This window comes from Leopardus geoffroyi, chromosome B3, assembly GCF_018350155.1.
Source record: "Leopardus geoffroyi isolate Oge1 chromosome B3, O.geoffroyi_Oge1_pat1.0, whole genome shotgun sequence".
NCBI classification, from domain to species: Eukaryota; Metazoa; Chordata; class Mammalia; order Carnivora; family Felidae; genus Leopardus; species Leopardus geoffroyi.
In genome coordinates this window covers 110,596,189-110,618,603 of record NC_059337.1, presented here as the reverse complement: position 1 = coordinate 110,618,603, position 22,415 = coordinate 110,596,189, and the positions used below count along the sequence as shown (strand labels likewise).

The following is a 22,415-nucleotide window of genomic DNA, read 5'->3' as shown; positions in this document are numbered from 1 at the left end:
GTCAAACAATACCCACTTGGCTCATGTGTAATATGTAAGGCAGTAGTTAACTTTTTAAAAAAAATTTTTTTTTAATGTTTATTTACTTTTGAGATAGAGACAGAGTGTGAGTGGGGGAGGGGCAGAGAGAGAGGGAAACACAGAATCTGAAGCAGGCTCCAGACTCTGAGCTGTCAGCACAGAGCCCGACGCAGGGCTCAAACTCGGGAATGGTGAGATCATGACCTGAGCCGAAATTGGACGCTTAACCAAGTCACCCAGGTGCCCCAGTAGTTATTATCTTTTTACTTTTTTATTTTTATTAAAAAAAATTTTTTTAAATGTTTATTTATTTTTGAGATGGAGAGAGACAGAGCATGAAGGGGGGAGGGTCAAAGAGAGAGGGAGACACAGAATCTGACGCAGGCTCCAGGTTCTGAGCTGTCGGCACAGAGCTCGACGTGGGGCTCGAACTCAACAGACCGTGAGATCATGACCTGAGCCGAAGTCAGGTGCTCAACCGACTGAGCCACCCAGGAGCCCCACTTTCTTTCTAAACAAATTTTTTAAAAAGTTATTTATTTTTGAGAGAGAGAGAGAGAAAGAGTGTGAGTGGGGGAGGGGCAGAGAGAGGGAGACACAAGATCTGAAGCAGGCTCTGCCGAATTGGGATGCTTAACCGACCGAGCCACTCAGGAGCCCCAGTAAGAGCTTTCTTGAAATAACCGAGTGGCATTTTGGGTGACCGCAGCAAGAAGCCTTTCCCTGTGGAGCCTGGTGGCCATTTCAAAAATTACGAGCCCCAGTTGCTGTTGGCATCTCCGCTTTGGCGAGGAGAGCTCCCTCATAGCGACAACCAGAGAAGCCACAACCCCTGGCGTATGAACTGATGCTTAAGCTGACAAGAGCCCTGCTCTGGCCAGACTTCCTGAGAGTAGGCACAACAAGCCTCATGCCCTCCTATGATGGTCCCACATCTCCCCCATCACTTACCAACTTTTCTCTGCGAAGGAATAAAGACAGCGAGAAAGGCGTTCAAATTTCTGCAATGTTATTAGAAACATATCTAACAGGTTAGGCCACTGCGAGCCTGGGAATGAGGGCAGAGAATTCCGAGGCAGTCCTAACGGCAACCATCTGGATATTCCTGCTTACCTTCTGTAACTTTTCAATCATTTCTTCAATACTAAGATCTGCTGTCTGTAGAACTTTGTTTTCCATCTGCACCAGCCATGCACACAACTCTTTATTTTTTTCATTGAACACAATCCATGAATTGAGTCTGTCTTCAATCTCCTGTTTGCGTATAGCCACCTGGAAATGAAAATGAATTTGGCAGCTGAGTGTTGGCAGGAAGGAAACTATTTCCTTTCCCTTCCCCCCATTAAAAAGACTATGAATTTCATTCATTTTAATCAGTAACCCTGTAGACTTAAATAACTTTACCCACTACCTAGGGTTCAACATCAACAGTTATACTTTTTTTTTTTTCTTTAAAAAAATTTTTTTTAAATGTTTGTTTATTTTTGACAGAGGTGGGGGGCGTGAGTGGGGGAGGGGAAGAGAGAGAGGGAGACACAGAGTTTGAAGCAGGCCCCAGGCTCTGAGCTGTTAGCACAGAGCCTGACGTGGGGCTCGAACTCATGGACTGAGAGATTATGACCTGAGCTGAAGTCGGATGCTCAACCGACTGAGCCACCCAGGTGCCCCAACAGTTACACCTTTTGATAAATGCCATAAAAGCAACACAATAAAGATTATGTCTGAAGTGTAACTGACCGAAAGAATTCAGTTTTATTCAATGCATATCTACTATTACCAGGTCATATTAAAAATTAGATAGGAAAGATAAGCTAAAAACAGTAAACATCACCCAAATTTCTTCTGATCCTTGTTCTTTCAATATACCTTTATCGATGGCTTGCTACATGCTAATTTACAGTTTTATGACCCAAATCTTTTACTTTTTTTTTTTTTTTTAAAGCAGGTTCCACACCCAGCATGTAACATGGGGCTTGAACTCACGACCCTAATCAAGACCTGAACTGAAATCAAGAGTTAGACACTTAACCAACTAAGCAACCCAGATGCTCCCAAATCTTTTACCTTTAAAAAAATTTTTTTTTCAACGTTTATTTATTGTTTTGGGGACAGAGAGAGACAGAGCATGATCGGGGGAGGGGCAGAGAGAGGGAGAGGGAGACACAGAATCGGAAACAGGCTCCAGGCTCTGAGCCATCAGCCCAGAGCCCGACGCGGGGCTCGAACTCACGGACCGCGAGATCGTGACCTGGCTGAAGTCGGACGCTCAACCGACTGTGCCACCCAGGCGCCCCCTTTTACCTTTTTAAAAATGACCAAGTCCTTATTTCTATTTAAGGCCAATGTCTTGCCTATTCAACTTAAAAACTATAAATCTAGATCAAAACATTAATTTAACGTTTATAATGCAAATGGACTAAAAATTAAAATTATTTCACCATTTTAGTGGTAGATTTCCAAAATAAAGCAAAGTAAAATTAAAAACCAAAGGCACATCTCTCATTTAATCCACCTTCCCATTATGCCCTCTGGCTTTGGATGCAAAGTATGGAAATGCAATCATACACTGGTGTGTAGTGAGCAGGCTGACCCCACATACCCAATGCTCTATGATGCATTAGCAACCCCTAAGCTGACTTCCACAAAGGCTCTTCCTCCTTAAAGGGTTCAAATTTACAAGTTAAGTATAAAGAATGCAAATCAGACTTTCTAAATGTACAAAAGTATTCTCAGGTCTTAAAAATCTTTAGAATCTTATAGGGTTAAAAGAAGTAGCTAAGAGTTCTTTTGATAAAGTTTTTTTTTTTTTTAATGTTTATCTATTTTTGAGAGAGAGACAGAGACAGAGCATGAGTGGGGGAGGGGCAGAGGAGGAGACACAGAATCCAAAGCGGGCTCTAGGCTCTGAGCTGTCAGCACAGAGCCCCACGTGGGGCTCAAACTCACGGACAGCCGGTCGCTCAAACCACTGAGCCACCCAGACGCCCCAGATAAAGTTTTAACACCCCACCTTACAGATGGGGAAACTAAGGTAGAACTCCCAGAGATTTTCCTGCTATGTACAATGAAAACAAGTAATCTTCTCAGAGTGAGGCAAAAATACTTAATGCTTATACATTCACCCAGCCAAACGTGTTAAGAAGGCTCAAAGAACTATCCCTAAAAAACAAGTTTTGTGTTTCCATTCCTGAGGGCATCTATTTATCTTAGCTTTTTAAAATCCTGGCATTTTGTACAGCGCCATTCTGATTGGTTTCCTAATGGTAACAATTGAAAGAACATCTGGGCCCCAGTCTCCCGCTTCTACCTTAAGTTTTAGGAGGCTTTTCACATACTCTAAATATTTTCTTTTATATAAAATATGAACAAAAATTCTAAGAGATCATTTAAAATTATGGTTCATTGTGAATGTTAAATACTTAAATCAAGAAGAAAAAATTATTTTACTTTATTCAAAGGCACTCAAAAGTGAATTTCATCTTTTAAATACACTTCTTCATTCACAAAAATGAGATTAAGGAATTTATTTTTCTTAGGATTATATGTTCTCAAAACAAAGACCTTTTCGAACCCTTTAGTTCCATCCTGTCACAAACATGTACTATTATCATACTCTAACCACGATCCAATGTTTATTAAGGAGAAGTGATCCATGGAGGTACTACGTGTAGCTGTTGATGGTTTCTTTTAGAGAGTTTTAAAAAACCAGCTACTTGAAAGGAACATCGGATTGCATGTGAATACAGAGTTCTCCGATGAAATACCCCTGTGTCAGGCACTAAGTAAGACTGTTGCTGTTCATTGGGCCCAGAGAGATACTGCAGAGACATCGCTCTTAAGGCCAGACAAGACCTCTTTGCTGAAGTCCTGATTCTAATATACCAGTGGGTACTGGTCATCTGTGTAAGACAGAGAGCAGAAAGCTCACAGCTGCCGGTAACTGCAATTCCCCACCCCCCCCCCCCCCCCCATTTAAGGTGAGTTTTTAAAAAGCTTATTAAAAGTGTGCAAACCTCCAGCATTGAGCACTGGAGAAACAAAGGGTCAAATCTGTTAACCATGTTGCTGCCTTCTAAAGGAACAGCAGCCAGCCTGGGCTCCAATTGAAAAGGGCCTCCGGTTCAATGAAATTAAGCCCCTTTCTACTTTGTCTGGCCTTTGGAGACATTTCAATAAACTCCAGAACAGCCGTGCCCTGCAGTTAACTGACTTACTCTCAAGCAGAGGTCTTCCCATTGTCTGTGCAAATGCTCTGTTTGCTCCTCCAAAACCATCACGTCCTCCGCAAGAATGTGCTGGGTTAAGTCAGTCTTCAGAGTGTGAAGTTCTTTCAAGTTCTGGGTCCAGTTGGCCAAAGACTTCTCTAGTTCCTGCATTTAAACACAAGGGGGAAAAAACAACCCTTCAACTCAAGCTGCTGTTGTTTCCAAACCTGTAGGCTAATCCTTTGATTGGTCTGGGGGAGGGGAGGCCAGGGAAGGGGGCGGGACCTTCGGAATGAGAAACAGCCCAGGGCAGCGGCTGCTTGTTGTGGTTGGCCAGTTCTTCACCACCCTTTTCTCAAAGGAAAACTCCTTTCTACCTTATTTTCCTTTGCTCAGATAGTTCAGATTTTTATAGAATTAGTTCTATTTTAAAGTCATGTAGGTCTTTACCTTTATTGAGAAGAAATTATTTTTGGAGGCTGGCAACAATCTCTCTCTTGCACACACACGCGCACACACACACTTTTAATTCTGAAACAATGTTACAGAAATGTCCTATCAAGTGTTATTTCCCATCTTAAAAAAAAAAAAAACACCTAAGAAATGTATTGTTGCTACCATGGCAATCATAACATCATAACAATGGCTTCTGTTCAACGGAATTATTTTGGTTAAACTTCCCCCCAAAAATGAATATAATGGAAGAAAAAATAAATTCTTCCCTAATATTCGGCAGAAACTGGTTAGCAGAAAATCTCTGGGTATGAAAACAATTATTTTTTAAAATGTGTCAAATTTAAACTCTCTGAATTCTAGGACTTATGAAAAGTGCTTTCACAACAGAGGGGGTAAAAGGAACACAAGAATCCTCCAGATTTTTCTTTGGCACGTTTAAAGGGTCTTCATTTGTACACGTCTATTGCAGTAGAAAGAAGAGATTATTTCACTTACATCAAAAATAATCTGAGGGGTGGCAACAATAGAAATGTGTTAATCCTGATTCATTTTCAGAGTTCTAAAAGCTACATTGGCATGATTGCATAACTTGCTGACAGAAATTTGTATTTACTCAAATGGCCCACAGAACTCTTTTTAAAGGTTGCATGGAGGGGCGCCTGGGTGGCTCAGTTGGTTAAATGTCCAACTTCAGCTCAGGTCATGATCTCACGGTTTGTGGGTTCCCGTCCAGCACTGGGTTCTGTGCTGACAGCTCAGAGCCTGCAGCCTGCTAGGGATTCTGTGCCTCCCTCTCTCTCAAAAATAAAGAAACGTTAAAAATTTTTTTTAGGGGCGCCTGGGTGGCTTGGTCGGTTAAGCGTCTGACTTCGGCTCAGGTTATAAGCTCACGGTCCGTGAGTTCGAGCCCCGCGTCGGGTTCTGTGCTGACAGCTCAGAGCCTGGAACCTGTTTCAGATTCTGTGTCTCCCTCTCTCTCTGCTCCTCCCCTGTTCATGCTCTGTCTCTGTCTCGAAAATAAATAAACGTTAAAAAAAAAAATTAAAAAAAATTTTTTAAAGCATTAAAAAGAAAAGAAAAAAACAAAAAAAATCTTTAAACTCTTGTTACCTACTTTTACCCTCATGATTCTAGTAAAGTGGATGAGAGCAGATTCTGTGTGGAACACTTTTGCTAGCTATAGGCTATAAAGGGAATGACTCATAAGTGGATGCGTACCACTCACTGACTTAAAACTAACGACCCCAAGACTGTGAGCTACACAGAGTGTTTCTCAGTCTGGTGCCAGGAAGCTCAGCCTGTCCATGGCCCTGCTCAGAGGTGTGGGCTCAGATGCCTGCATGGTCAGGGAGGCATGTTTAGGCTTGCCACAGCCAGGCTTAAATTGATTTGATTTGGATGCTTGGTTTCCTTCTACAGTTGAAAGGATAACGAACAGGTGTAGAACTTTTGAATATGGACATTTTTATAATTCTTAATAAATACTGCCAAATTGCATTCTAAGAATGGCTGTATCTTTCTCCACATACTTTCTGGTGTTGTTATATATATATGTTGTATATATATGTATCGTGTGTGTATATATACATATATATACCTATATGCATACACATATACACACATATACATATATACCTTTGGATAAATATGTATAAGTGGACAAGTTTAAAATGTGGACAAGTTTAATATGCCTAATGTTGGACAAGTTTCATACATATACTGGACAAATTTAATATGCATAATGGTTAGTTATTATTTAAACTATTTGTATTTCTTTACTTAGTTGAAATGCTACCCACTCTTTCACCCTGATGCTTCCACAAATATATTTAGTTAATTCCCATTTACACTTTCAGATCTCAGACATAAGGGTGATTCCTCAGAGGAGCCTTCTCTGAGTCATCAGACAAGGTTGGGACCCCTGTTTTATTTACACTCTTGTAGCCCCCTGTCCTTTTCCTGTCTAACATTCACCATACTTATTCGCGCGCGCACACACACACACACACACACGAGTGAGGCTCTTTGGTTAGCATGTGTCTCTCAAGTAGTCTAAACCGTCAGTTCCATGACCGGCCAGCAATGACCACACAGTTCACCAATCCATTGCTGAGCACCTACCGTGATGCCTTGTGTACTTAAGTCCTCAGGTATACAAATGTATGATTGAGATATAGAAATGTACGACTGAAAGGAAAGCAATTTGGCAGGGTCTCAAGAACTTTAAAATGTTCATAAAGTAAGAAAAGCAAAGAATCATCAAAGAATATATAGAGTGAGGTCGACTGTGGAGGTTTATTCTGGTTGATCACTATTTGTACGAATATTTCAAAAATCATGCTTCTGTCTTTAAATGAAAATACTCCAGACTTGCTACCAAATCATAACTGCAAAAGGGAACATGCCACTCAGGTAAGTGTTTTTTCTTAATTTAACCAGAGAAACTGTCTATATTGCCTGTAAGACTCCCATTGTTCATAGAACATGAGATGTAAAATTTCGTTCTTTGATTAGATGAAATGAATGGGACTCTAACACAGCACAGCAGCATTAAAGCCTTTGCCTGTGGACTCACTTACCAGGGGGATTGTCAAGTCCCATTTTTCTACCTTACCATTTGGGTAAACACAGGACCAAAAAACGTGTATATATATAAATATTTGCTGGTATATGCATAGAATATCTTTGGAAGAATACACAACAACTTGGTAACACTGATTACCTCTGTTGAGAAAAACCAACGGGAGAAAAAATTTTCAGGGCACCTGGGTGGCTCAGTCAGTTGAACGTCCGACTTCCGTTCAGGCCATGGTCTCCTGGTTTGTGAGTTCGAGTCCATGGGCTGGCTGCTGTCAGCTCAGAGCCCACTTCAGATCCTCTGACTCCCTCTCTCTCTGCCCCTCGCCTGCTCATGCTCTCTCAAAATTAAATAAAACATTAAAACATTTTTCATGTATGCCTTTTGCACCTTCTGAATTTTGAGCCATGTTGACAATCTTACTCAAAAATTATTTTAAAAATAAAAACTGTCCCCCAAACTCAATCATTTGACAAACTCAATCATTTGACAAAATTATTTTAAAAATAAAAACTGTCCCCCAAACTCAATCATTTGAACACAGATGTCCATAAAAGTGAAACGCTAGTATGTCACAAAGTGCTATTCCATGTGTCAGCTGAGATGTAATGACAATGTGATCTTCTGAGGAGGACAGTAAAGCCCAGACTGGTCAAGTGGTTAGTGTATCTCTCTCCAGTGATTTAGGGATGATAAGCAGTCTCCTAGACAGGCTTCAGGTTACTTGAGTTCGTTTTGGAATATGGTCATGGGATCGATGAACTCAATGCTTTTAGCCTCTCTTCCTGATTTTTACACTGAGAGGCAGAACATGGCGGCTGTGGAAACTGAAAGGATCCCACTGGAAACTGAAGAGTGTGACACTTGGGACACATTATGCCTTCTCATGAGTTTACAGTTCACATTCTGCCCTGGTTTCTAGACTTTATGGAAGGAAACGCTATGGATCAACTGAGAGAGTGACTCCAAATTCCTCTGTCCCCGAGATCTAGATCTACACCTAAAGATGTGGAGATAATAAAAAGGTTGAAAATTAGGGACAGATAGGAATTTTCTTAACCTAATAAAGCCATCGCCAGCAAATACCATACTTAATGGTGAAATGTCGGAATCATTCTCCTTAAAACCAGGAATGACGTGAAGCAGCCAGTTACCGATTCTTCTACTAAAAAATGTTCTGGAGGTACTGACCAGTGTAGAAAGTACAGGAAGAAAAAAGTATGGAAATGAAGAAATTTAAAAAAAAAAGTCATTTTCTACAGATGGTGACTGTCCCAAAAGATTATATAGACAAATTATTGGAATTAACAAAAGAGTTTAACAAGATGGTTGAATATAATATGAATCAAAAATGATCATCTCTAGGCACAAGTGGTAAATAGAAAGTATAATTAGAAAAAGTATTTCAAGGGGTGCCTGGGTGGCGCAGTCGGTTAAGCGTCCGACTTCAGCCAGGTCACGATCTCGCGGTCCGTGAGTTTGAGCCCCGCGTCAGGCTCTGGGCTGATGGCTCAGAGCCTGGAGCCTGTTTCCGATTCTGTGTCTCCCTCTCTCTCTGCCCCTCCCCCGTTCATGCTCTGTCTCTCTCTGTCCCAAAAATAAATAAACGTTGAAAAAAAAAAATTAAAAAAAAAAAAAAAAAGAAAAAGTATTTCAATAGTCTAAAAAATAACATGGAAAAAATAAATGTAACAAAAGATGTTCAATACTAAAGAAAATTATAAATTATTGAATACAATCAAAAGGAGAAACATGCCATATTCAAGAATAGGAGTACTCAATGTCAAAAAGATGTTTATTTTCCCCAAATTTATCTATAGATCTGATACTATTCCATTTCTGCAAAGACCTAAAATATCCACAAATAATTGTCAGAGCTGTATCAACTAGGCAGAATATAGTTTGGAAGGTTTTATAAAAATGTGATACTTGAGGGGCGCCTGGGTAGCTCAGTTGATTGAGCGTCTGACTTTGGCCCAGGTCATGATCTCACAGTTCGTGAGTTCAAGCCCCGCGTCAGGCTCTGTGCTGACAGCTCCGGAGCCTGGAGCCTGCTTGGGATTCTGTGTCTCCTTCTCTCTCTGCCCCTCCCCCACTTGTGCTCTGTCTCTATCAAAAACAAATAAAATACTTAAAAAAATGTTTGTTTGTTTTTTTAAATGTGAGATTTGAGCAAAAACTCCAACCCATTTATTGGCTGCTAAAAAAGGAATTCTTTAATAATACTTTACTCTCATTTCAAAGACAAGGTCATTTGTTAAGGGAACAGGTTTCAGTGTAATCTCAGAGGCCACATCTTGTACTACAGAGGAGAGAAACAAACAGAAAGAGGACCTGGAGGAACCCCCCCCCCCCCCCCAATTCCTAAGAAGAATTTCTGTAAAAGCCTTTCTCAGATTTATGCATGGATCTCAAAGAGCATGAACTCTAATTGCTTTAGAGACCAGGATGTTATTTTAGATAGAAGACAGGGGAAACGACTTGTGACTGAACATGGAAACACAGTTTCAACACAGGATAGAAAGGCAAACACTGCAACGTCTCTGAAAACCGCTAAGTGGTTATCTGGAACGCGACTTTGCAGCTTTCAATACCTTAATCAGCTCTTTTTCTTTATGGAGGTCCTCATGAAGTTCTGGAAGAGGATCTCTACTTTGTGCCTTTAAAACTTGCAGCCTGCTTTTCAACTCCTTGATTTTCTTTTCACACTGGTCCCAGGTCTATTTGAACACAGTATTGAAATTGGTAAGTGCTTTGCTTTTAAGAATGAATCGCAGAAACCAAACAACTCATTTAATCCACTCCATTAAACGTCTTTTTGTAAATCGCACAGAAACCCAGTTCCTTTTCTCAAGAAGACTAGTCTAAAAGCAGATAGAACACCAGTATGGTTCCATACCCCTGTTGCAGCTTTATGTGTGGCTGATTTCAACGACTGAGTTGGCTGGCTTTTGCTTCAAAAGATTTCTTCTTCCTTCCCCATATCCTTGATCTAATCTTATTTTTATTTTAGTTTCCGGAAAGTGCACATTTAAAAGGCTACTGTAAGGATTAATTTTTAACACAGTCTTGGGCACACACATCATAAAGCAAAAGCACTCAACCACTTTTCTTGTCTTCTTTCTAATGTCCCTCTGCGCTCGCTCTCTCTCTTTCTGGAAATAGCGTGGCTTTAGTGACCCTTTCATAGTGAAGCTTCGCTCCACATTTCTCACCGCTGCTTTGACTGCCGCCTTCTGCTTAAAGCACTTTACAGTTTATAAAGCATTCTCAACTTCGTTATCTCACTGTAATTATAATAATTTTAGGAGACTGACAGGGTTTCGCATTTTAAAATGAGGCTCAGAGAAAAGTGACTGGCCAAGGATATGCGCTTACAAGCACACCAGTCAAAGGTCGGCCTAAGCCTGCAGTCTGCTTGCCCGCACCCCCTCACCTCTGCAATGCCTTCCTCTCTCTCACAGCATCTCTTTTCCTTTACCCTTATATCACTGAGAAAATAGTTGCCTGCATTTACAAGTTCAGAATGTTTACAATAGATTCACTGGAATAAGTTTCTACTCCCGAGGTTGCTAAAAGTAGACAAACGTAAAGTCAAACATTCCTCAGTACAACTGATACCTAAACACACTTGAGTTGCCCCTATTCTACGGTAACATAGAATTCACATGAGGGGAGGCTGCTTGTCTGCAACATCAACTCTCTGGAACAAAACCAAGAAGGAAGTGTAGAGAGAAATGAAACTGAGTCCTTATTTCTCCCCGCAAACCATTAACTAATACATTCACCACCGTGTTTTACAAACAGGGGAAGTGTTCAACAAATATTTGCTAGTTAATGAATTTCACATAGCCCATATACCAAATAAAACTCGGATATTTTATTCATAGGAGAGATGTTCAGGCCCTAACTCAGCACCTATCTATTCTTTATTCAAAAACACTAACTCTGGGGGACCCCGGGGGGCTCAGTCGATTAAGCGTCCCACTTCAGTCAGGTCACAATCTCATGGCTTGTGAGTTCGAGCCCCACATCGGGCTCTGTGCTGACAGCTCAGAGCCTGGAGCCTGCTTTGGAGTCTGTGTCTCCCTCTGTCTCCCTGCCCCTCTCCTGCTTGCACTTTGGCTGTCTCTCTTTCAGAAATAAACAAATATTCAAACAAACCATCTCTGATAAGCTTGGTTATCTGGTTTTGGTACACACACAATAGATTAGGAAGTGGGCTATACGGAGCAGGTATGCTCAGAGAAATAAAAATTAAACATACACCACTTTAAATAATGTTTAGAGAAGAAAATATAAGAAAAATAATAAAAACCACAAAAACATTCGGGCAGCATAGTTGTGTTGGGCCATGGGATCAAAGCAGCTCAGAGTCCTTAAGAATACCTTGATGTGTTTTAGTGTAACAAAATAATAATTATTTCCTAATAATGACTCCGAATAAAACATTTTGGTTCTTAAAAATATAATCATAAATTATCTGTGAAACTCTTATACGCACTTCTATGGAAAAGCACATTCTCGGACGACAGAACAAAGAGGAAGTATTAGCGTGTTTATTTTCACATACCACACGCAAGGTCAGACCATATGTGGAACATTAGCTTTCTGTACAGGACTTCCATGGAACGTGAACGAGTTTCTTGTTTTGTAAAAGTGAATATAAAATAGAACCTCAAGTATGCATACATTTAACACTGAACTTTCTCAATGTTCGATTATTATTTTGCAACAAGTACCTAGTATGATTAGGACTCAAGGTCCCTCGGAAAACTTACAATATTGTGATTTCCTAAAATCGTTCCCGTTTTTGCACAGCAAACAAAAATTCTATGTACTGCACCTGAATATCAGGAAAAGTAAACGGTGAGTTTACCTCTATATTGCTCTGCAACTGGGTAATCAGCTCTCCTACTTGGAGCTTTGTGTCCTTCCAGTTGTCCTGGAGTTGACTGATTTTCTTGTCAATCAACTCTTTTGTTTCCAGGCTAGCTGTGTTCAGTAACTTTTCCCCAGCTTCTAAGGTAAGTGCATAGGTGATGTGCCGTCTCTGAAAATGAATGTCTTTACTCTAGAAAACCAAAAAACACAAAGAAGTGATTTCCTTAAGCCTCTGCTATTATCCAACTGCGACCGTATGTGTTTGTGAACATTTCCTTCGGAGCTTTTCCTGCTGATAAATGTTAAATTATACATAAATTAGACACATCTGATTAGAAAGTGTGCACACGCACACACACACATTCACATCTAAGGTTACGTTTTACACTACTATATACTACACCAAGTAATGTGATCTTAAAATAATTTCCAATGGTAAAGAGATAACATTCTTGGTGTAATGATCAGAGACATAAAGACATAAAAATATATACTTCAAAGACTAAGAGCCTACAAGATAAATAGACCTAAGAGTATTAAGCAAATGATCAGAGTATTAGACCTGAAATTAAGAGCAAATACTCACTACGACCATGGTCGAAGAGTCAGCTTACTCTTAACCCCTGAGAGTCAAATGTGCATATTATGCTACACAGATATAAAAGGAGAGAACAAATAAAAAAGGCAAAATATAAAAAATATACACTTAAACTTATTATGGGCACTTAAACATATGCATCAGCGTATGCCCCAGAGGGACAGCTGTATGACGTTCCATTTGAGTATCTTGCAGGCTCTTTTTTCTGTTGTTTCCTTTTAAAGAGAGTGAAAGTGGGGGAGAGAGGAAGAGGGAGAGGGAAGGAGAGACAGAGAGGGGGAGAGACAAAGAGAGGGGGAGACAGAGAGGGGGAGAATCTTAAGCAGGCTCCACGCTCAGCACGGAGACCCACACAGGGCTCGATCCCACAACCCAGGGATCATGACCTGAGCTGAAATCAAGAGTTGGATGCTCAACCAACTGAGCCACCCAGGCGCCTCCAGGCTCTTCTTTAAAGGGACTGAAAATATCTATTTTCACTATAAAAATGAAGTAAAAACTTTTAAATTGACTCATACTCCCAAAAGCATTTGGTTTCAGGAAAAAAAAAAAAAAAAAAAACAACTTAGTTTTCTTTTTTTTTTCTGTTCTAAATATGATTTCCTTCATCTTCAAATTTCTCAAGGGAGGCATAATGTAGGCATTTTCTAGAATGGGAACTGATGTTTAAAAAAAATCAACAGAGTATTGATTTACAAAGGTATTTCTGGGAATACTTGATACAACCCAATACAAAGTAGGAAAGTGGCCTGTCCTCTCAGGATCAGACACAAATAAGAGGAACCGTAGTAACTCAGGGAGCATCCTGACACTCCACACTCGTCTTTCCAACGCATAGTATTGCTCGACATGGCCAAATAGATAGACATCTACAGGCATTTTAGGCTTCTCAAAAGACGTGCTCCTCCTCCAATTTTCCCTGACTTGGGCAACAGCACACTATCCACCAAGATGCTCAAGCCAAAACCCTAGAGTCATCTTGACTTAGATTTTTATTTACCTGCCACATCCAAACCATTAGGAAGTCTTGTAAACTCTATTACAAACACGTCCTGTTTCAATCTTCACCGTGATCATCCTTTTCTTATCCATCATAACAGCTATCCACGACTACAGAAATGGCCTTCTACCTGGTTAGAGGAGGCTGTATTTTTCACAAAATGCCCACAATATTCCTAGTCCTACACGCTCTTCCGGAACCTTGCCATCACTCCCCATCAAGCATTGGGGTCTCTGCCCTGTTCTGTTAATCCTCTGTGAGCATGTGTGATGGCCTTCATTAACAGAGGATGGTAGAAGTGACTTATGTGACTTCTGAGGCTAGGTCTCCAAGGCAGTACAGCGTCTCCCTGGATCTCTTTCTTGGGACGTGAACCTTTGAGTCCGCTGAGGTGCCATGTAAAAAGTCCGGCTATAAGAAGCCTTCGTGTGGAGAGACCACAGAGCATCATGCTGTGCGAGTCTTTCCCACCTAAGTGCTAGACATGAAAGTGAGGGAGCCCCCACCACCGTCTGACTGAAACTTCCTGAGAGACCCTAAGCAAGAACCACCCAATTGAGCCCTGTCGACCCCGAGTACTTTGAGAGCTAATGATCAATGACGGTTGTTATGCAGCAAGAGATAAGTAATACGCTGGGATTCCTGACTCTCCTTCGGTGCCCCTATTATCTATCTTCCCTCAGAGCAGCTGGAGGGTCTCTAAAAAACCCAAATGGTATTAGGGCGTCTGGGTGGCTCAGTAGGTTAAGCATCCAATTCTTGATCTCAGCTAGCTCAGGTCTAGATCTCAGGGTCTCGAATTCAATCCCCGCATCAGGCTCCGTGCCGGGCGTGGAGACCGCATTGGAAACAACAACAACAACAACACAAAAACAACACAAATGGTACCATGCTGCCCCTGTTCCAACCAAGGCTGCCGATTACAGGAAGACTATAATCCGGCTACTACATCTCACCTACAAAGCGCTCCTCCCTACTTGCCATTCAAATTCACTCCCTACCACTGCTGCCTTACTGGTTATACTCCGCTCACACTGGCCTTCTTCCTGTTCCTCTGCCCTGTCAAGTTTGTTCCCATCTTGCAGACTTTGGGGTAAGACATTCCTTCTGTCTCAAAGGTTCTTCCCCAGATTTTTGCATGGCTGGCTCCTTCTCGTCATTCAGGTTTCAGTTTACATGTCATATTCCCAGAGGTCACTCAGTGGAAAGCAGCCACCAGCCCCTTCGGAACTGGTCCTGTTTTAGTTGTCGACATATGCCTTATTGCAATCTGATTATCTTATTTATTGATTTGTCCGACTTCCCGCCACCAATCAGATGAATTAGCATTTCCTTGTTTATTAATTTGTCTGCTTGCCTGCCTGAGAGCAAGGCTCTTCTCTTTGTCCATACCACATGCCCAGCATTTAAAACAGTGCCGGGCACAGAGCAGATATATCCAACTGGTGCCTGATAACTGGATAAATGAATGAAGAGAGTACAGGATTTCAAAAGGGTGGTGTTTCATTTAGCTGTGCCTCTACGGTGCAGAGTGGTTCTACAGCTAAACGGAACATGTTTTGGGGACTGCCCACTAACTACTCGAAACCTACGCTCGTTCAGCAACTCTCTGACTGAAAAGTTGGTTGCCCAAGAGCACACTTACCTTGATGAGCATTGAGTGATATGTGGGATTGCCGAGTCACTATACTGTGCACTGAAACTAATACAACACTGCATGTGAACTGGAATTAATACAAACTAATATGACACTGCATGGAACACCGGCATTAATATAAAACAGGAAAAAAAAAAAAGAGAAAAAAAAAGAGGAAAAAAAACGAGAAAAAACGAGAAAAAAAGGAGAAAAAAAGAAAAAAAGAAAAAAAGAAAGAGAAAAAAAGAGGAAAAAAAAGAAAAAAAGAGAAAAAAAGAGGAAAAAAAGAGAAAAAAGAAAAAAAAGAGGAAAAAAGAAAAAAAGAAAAAAGAGAAAAAAGAGGAAAAAAAGAGAAAAAAGAAAAAAAGAGGAAAAAAGAGAAAAAAAGAGGAAAATAAAAGAAAAAAAAAAGAGAGAAAAAAGAGAGAGGAAAAAAAAGAAAACTTGGTTGCCTAAATGAATTTGCCCTTCAAGAGTAAGCAAGAGTTCCACTGTAAATTATGGCACTGGCGGTCAAGTTATTCATCAGTCGGTGCCTTAAAGCTTGGGTGGAAGGAATCTGTCACTGAGACTTGCCCCACTCTACCCACCCATCCCCAGCTCCAGCCCTACTCCCGCAGCCCGAGAGAGCCTATTTCTGGATGAACGGGTAAGATTGGGTTTCGGACGCCACAAGGCCGGGGACAAGGCTGAACAGGGTCACGGTGACCCTGGAGAGCTGATCCTCCCAGTACAGAGAGCACACCTGAATCGCAATATATTAAAAAAAAAACCCACAAAACTTGAGGTGAATGAACACCTTCCCAACGACGATCGCACCGTAGTCCTCGCGCTGCTACCGTGCCGGCATTACCTTCAGCTCACGGATCAGCCTCCTGGTTTGGGGGAGGCTGTGGCAATCCTGGCTCTTGGCGGCAGACAGCAGGGGGCCGGTGTTGGCGAGGAAGCGGAGCAAGTCCTCGGTGGCCGTGGTGAAGTGCCGCCATCGCCCCACCAGCCCATCGATGTGGCTCTTCCTCTGCCGGAGGCTCTGGGCCGCACTCTGCCACCGCTCCTTCAGTTTCGTGAACTTTGAAACAAATTCCGGTCTTGGGAGAAACAAATGGTTAGAGGATCTTGTCACCGACACGTAGAAAAAAGAACTCCCAACGCACCGCAGAAGCTCAGATATGCTGTTTATACGCATCATTTACAGGGGTGGGGGGTGGGGGGGGGAAGAAAACCTTTTTAAAATGTGCGTACTCTTCAACTTAAAGGTGTTGGGAAATTTAGGGTTGGGGCAGGGGCAGCGTGGGGTTGGCAAAAGGCATTTAGCGGGAGATAGTTGCATGTGACCTGGTATTTTGCCAGCATGGAAAAACTGCATCCTTTAAACAAACGTAAGCTATTTTAACTTGCATTATTCCAAATGCTGTGTGGAAAACTGAATATTGGACCGATGCGAAATGATGAATAGGTACTGTGTAACGTTCTTGATTACTTACTTGCACGCCGTACTTTACAAAATTTCAGCAACAGAGAAGATGCTTTCTGCGACTACTCAATGAGTTCTTTTCCGGATAAATAATAACCCACCACGTGATAAGGCCTTTTATATATTATCAGAAAAGTCATGCTTTGCTGCACGGATCCAAATCTAGTTTGTCATCCTGGAATGGGGCTGAAGTTATAACTTCAGAGCTAGAAGGAAATGGACTTTATACTTCTTAGCTATGCTCAAAGAAAATTCAGGTATATGGGTGTTAATGGGGAGGAAAAACAATACCTATCAGGACACTTAGAGAAGCATTTAAGAGGCTAGCCCGTCTCAGGACTCTGTCTGCCATGTGTACCAGCTCTGTGAGCAGGCTCATGTCACCAGGCTGGCGTAAGGGGCTCTTCTCAGCCTGACTGGCACTGCCCGGTGATGCCAACACCGTGTACATAGCAGAGACAGAAATCCCTTCTTTCACAACTATGTGCTATAGCTACCTGCTGGGAACAGCAGCACTTTAAGAATTATTGTTATTATTTTTTATTTTTTGAGAGAGAGACAGAGAGAGAGACAGCAAGGGGGATGGGCAGAGGGAGAAGGAGAGCGAGACTCTTAAGCAGGCTCCACACCCAGGTAGAGCCTGACACGGGGCTCAATCTCACGACCGTGAGATCATGACCTGAGCCAAAATCAAGAATTGGACGCTTAACCCATTGAGCACCCAGGCGCCCCCAAAATTATTTTTCAAATAGCAAAATGTCATGAGGCTGCAGACAGACAGGAAAACACTACAGAAGAATCCTTTGCAGCAAAAACTTAGTTAACTCCACTTGGTGAGTGGGTATTCGCAAAGCACTAATCTAATGTTTGCTAATGCCACCCTTCTATCATACATAGAAGTGCGACTGACATTTCTACGGCCATGTAGCAAGTCCCCATCCTAATAAACAGTCAGAAGACTGGCCTCATGATGGTCTATCAACTGACATGGCTGCAGGTTACCAAAGTGGTCAAGATTCACGTGGTGGGAGGCCAGACCACACACACACACACACACACACACACACACACACACCCATCATAAACCTCAGACAACTTACCTCTTCTCTATTTCTGTGGTGTCCAAGAGTTGTAAGGACTGGGTGACATAAGAATCAGCCACTGTCTGGTTTATAGAAACTTCAGCTTCTAACATCTGCATATGAGTTAAAATAGAAGATATCAGCTAGTAGATTCTTTTTATGAACCCGGAGCTTCTATTTCCTATTAAAATCTAAGCTCACAGAGGACATGGGAGACGATGAATTTTCAAATTATTTGAGCCTCATTGCAAAAAAGGCTCAACCATCATGTCACCATCACCTATGAATAGAATCTCAGAAGCAAACAGGCATAGTAACAAGTACAACTAAAGCCCATTTATTGGGCATTTACTATTTGTGAGGCACTGTGTAAAACACGCATTGTCTCACTTATTCCTTAACCTTCAGACTTAAGTACTATTATCACACCCATTTAAAGATAAGGAAACTAAGACGGAAAGAGGGCTGGTAATTTAATCGAGGTCACTCATTCACAGTTTTTTGTTTTGGTTGTTCAATGAACTTCATTTTCATTGGAGGACCTTAATGTAACGATAAAGACTTAAATCATTTACATTAAAAATTACAGTGACCTAATCATGCACACTTTCAAAATGCAGTATTTGCCTATACCATCAAGAGTATTTCTGAATGCACATCAGTGTAAGCACAGGGAATAACCTCTGTCAAATTATTAAGGCTGCAATTATAATTATGCAATTCAATATTTTAGAGAATTATTCAGTGAATATGCAAAGATGAGTTGAAGTATTTTAGCCTGCTCTTGGTATGTTTGCATCCTATGGAAGCAGAGTTGTGCTAGAAGTTTCCCCTGTTGCAGAAAATCTAGTTCTCTCATTAAAATAGAGCACTAAAACAAAATGTTGAAATTTATGAAATGTGTGAGAGTTTTACAAATAATCAATTGGCAAATGAATCTGCTTAAAGTCCTATATTTGACTGTTAAGGACTGATCGATTTAAATAGGTTGCAATGAGTATCTTTCCCTGACTCCTGCCCCAGGGTGAATGTACAAAGCAGCGGAGAGCACAGGTTTACCTCGTATGTTTTCTGCTGTTCCAGGAGAGCTGGGAGGCTGTCAGCCATAGTCACCTTGAGCGTCTCTTCTGTCTTCTCCAGAAGCTGGACCCATTTTTCACAGCAATAAAGAAACTTTTCATTCAATCCTGTTGCCTGAAGCTCACTACAAAGGTTTATACACAGACAAAACAGAACCATAAAACAATGACATTACTGAGCTCAAGTCAAGAATTTTAGCTTAACTGGAACAGAATGAAAGAGGTGGGATGTTCTGACCTGCAGCGTTCCAGGGCTGTTGCCGTGGCCCGAATCCACTGTCGGTTCACATTTTGTAACGTCTTTATGGCTATGTCACTAAGGGGGAGTTTGAGGCTTACTTCATTCAAATGTTCCACATCAGGTGACTGGGCTGTCAGTGCCAGCACATGGTTCTATTAAAAAAAATTAAATTTCAGGTTTCTGGAGGCCAATAAGATATCTAGAAGATGAAAAGGACTCAGAGATCCTGCAGACCATCCTTATCTCAAAAATGAGGGAAAACTGGGAACCTCAATAGGTAGATGACTTACCCATGATCAAACAGCCAGTTAGTATTAGACTTGGACCTAAACCCTGGTCTCCCAATCCTGTGGCTTTTCTAGAATAGGTGCACACACGGTCAGCACCGCAATGGCCCGGGAAATAGAAAATGATCTCAGATTTTGCCTTTGAGGGAGATGGAAATGAGATAGGAGTTTTGTCTTTTTTTTTTTTTTTTTTTTTTTACAGGACCCATTTTGGACTTCAAAAGTCCTATGTATTCTGCCAACTTGACCTTCAACAGATCACAAAGCCAATGAAAATTTAGTCCTTAAAATGACCCTAGTAAAGCATGGTCCTTAAACATCCATATTTTGAAAGAACACGAAATCACGTGAAAGAAAACGCATCAAAATTTTATTTTTAAAATATTCCAGGGGCAGCATCTAGGTCAGTGGTATTTTAAGCAAACATCCTTGACAATATCCATGCTATCACTACAGAACTCTGCCGTCGCAATCTAGGTCAGGGTCAGCAAACTTTTTCTGTAAAGGGCCAGCTCATGAATAATTTAGCTTTCATGGGCCATATGATCTCTGTCATAATTATTCACCTCTGCCGCTGCAGCATGAAAATTCCCACAGACAATTAATAAATCAAAGGGCGTGACTGTGCCAATAACAGTTTACACAAACTGGTGGAAGATGGGATTTGGATAGTGTGCCATAGTTGGCTGACTCTTGATCTAGGTTACGGATATCAGTCCTTAGGAGTTTGTACGACCCAGAATTCTTTAATTCTTCCATTCGTTGTTACTTATACTAAACTTACTGAGGAAATAAAGAAAAAAAAATACAGAATTAATGTAATAGGGTATTTTATTTTTGACCTTTAGCGAACCAGAAAAGTTCAATTAATCACAACAGCCAATGCCTAGATTATTCTAGTTCACTGAAGCTAATTAGTAAAGACGTCAAAAACTTTTAAATCTACTAAATTTACTGTGGCATATTACTAAAATAGATCTCTATGTTGTCATACTTTTCTAGACCTTATGGAAAATAGGGCAAGAATGAATGGCATATATATGACCATGCTCAAGGGGCACCTGGGTGGCTCAGTCAGTTAAACGTCCACCTCTTGATTTTGGCTCAGGTCGTGATTTCATAGTTTATAGATTCGAGCTCTGCATCAGGCTCTGCATTGGGAGTGTGGAGCCGGCTTGAGATTCTCTCTCTCTCCCTCTCTCTTGGTTCCTGCCCTCTTGCACACTCTGTCTCTCTCAGAATACGTAAACTTTTTTTTTTTTTAAATGACCATCCTCAAGAGTGAAGACATCAACAGATTCTGTAACTTAATAGTTATTAGCTTATTTTTTTTATCCTATGGTGAGCCTAAGCCCTAAGGAAACACAAACATTGGCAATACCAGGAATAACTCAGGATTTTCTTCTTTTTCTTGATGGTAGAGTTTATCCAAATGCTCTTCTTCATGCGTAAGGAGACCTTTTAAAGATTCCAGCCGTTCCCCAAAATCCTTGAACTGCGACAGGACAAACTAGAACAAGAGAGATTTTCATTAGAAATAATTTTCATGTGCATACACAACAAAATGAAGCATAGTCTTGGGAGCTGATAAAAGCTCAAGGTGTTTTCAACGCCCAGCAGCTCATTATTATCTTGACTATTCAGAGGTGAATATTCAGAAGACTCCTGGTTTTTTATTTTGTGCCTCTGGCAAAGCACTGAGCCTTCAGGGATGAATGGATTACCCGCTGGAGGGGGCATAGAGAGGCGGGTTAGTGAGCACTCTGCTCCCTCAGTGTTGCTATTGATATTGAAAAGGGACAATGGAGCTCCATGGCCTTTTATGCAGGTTTTTGACAGCTCAGGCACTAGAGGCTTTTCAAAAAATGAATAAAGAATACAACAAATGGCTCTGGTTTAAGCAGCTACTTCTAGGACTCAAGTACCCCACTTGGAGATCCAAATAACTGTGAGATCTGAACAGAATAAGGAATATAATATCCTACTTTTTTTTTTTTTAATTTTTTTTTTTTTCAACGTTTATTTATTTTTGGGACAGGGAGAGACAGAGCATGAACGGGGGAGGGGCAGAGAGAGAGGGAGACACAGAATCGGAAACAGGCTCCAGGCTCTGAGCCGTCAGCCCAGAGCCCGACGCGGGGCTCGAACTCACGGACCGCGAGATCGTGACCTGGCTGAAGTCGGACGCTTAACCGACTGCGCCACCCAGGCGCCCCTGTAATATCCTACTTCTTAAGCCAACATGTTCAATGAAGAAGAGATGCTTGCTTAAGATCTGCCCATTGCTCACGTAAATGAACAGTCACATCAGGGAATCTTTATGTTCAGGGCATCTTGATTGTGTAGTTTCCCCGAGGAGCAGCCCGGAAAGTACTAATAACTAGTACTTCATCAGATAGAAGGAATTGAGGGTAGCTTGCAAATGTCCAAGACTACAAGTTGAATGGAAAAAGGACATGAACCTCAAATTCATTAGCTTTCACAAGCAGCATCTTTTCCAAGTAAGAAACCCTCTGGAGGGAGTGCAGTTGTGTAGAGAGGGGCATATGGGTACTGGACTCTGTGAGCTGTGGAAGTCGATCCAGGAGAGCAGAATTCTGGAGAAAGGCTTCTTTCGTCTTCTGTACGTCATCCTGCAGTTCCTGGAGAAGCAACAGTGATCAGAAAACATTTCCTCCTCGTGTCACAACATAAATTCCTATCCCTGGGACTCCATCAACATCTAGGAGAATTTCTGCCCTAAAATTGTGGGCGTGGCTTTTTGTCATTGTTTATTTCAAAGAGCTGAAAAAGCTAAGCTTTCATTATATGATGCACATTACTGGCGCTCCTCTGAAATATGTCATTTCCGACCTGAAACTGACAACTAATCAA

At 41.3% G+C, this 22,415-nt stretch overlaps 1 protein-coding gene across 1 annotated transcript in view; it reads right to left on the bottom strand.

The window, feature by feature from the left end:
• SYNE2 (spectrin repeat containing nuclear envelope protein 2) overlaps positions 1 to 22,415 on the bottom strand; it is a 349,558-nt gene that overhangs the window by 40,187 nt on the left and 286,956 nt on the right. The window contains 10 exon segments of the mRNA XM_045451206.1: positions 1,135 to 1,293; positions 4,236 to 4,391; positions 9,855 to 9,980; positions 12,140 to 12,334; positions 16,232 to 16,466; positions 17,953 to 18,047; positions 18,994 to 19,138; positions 19,252 to 19,406; positions 20,923 to 21,051; positions 22,004 to 22,183. Coding sequence (XP_045307162.1) covers positions 1,135 to 1,293; positions 4,236 to 4,391; positions 9,855 to 9,980; positions 12,140 to 12,334; positions 16,232 to 16,466; positions 17,953 to 18,047; positions 18,994 to 19,138; positions 19,252 to 19,406; positions 20,923 to 21,051; positions 22,004 to 22,183 — 1,575 coding nt within the window.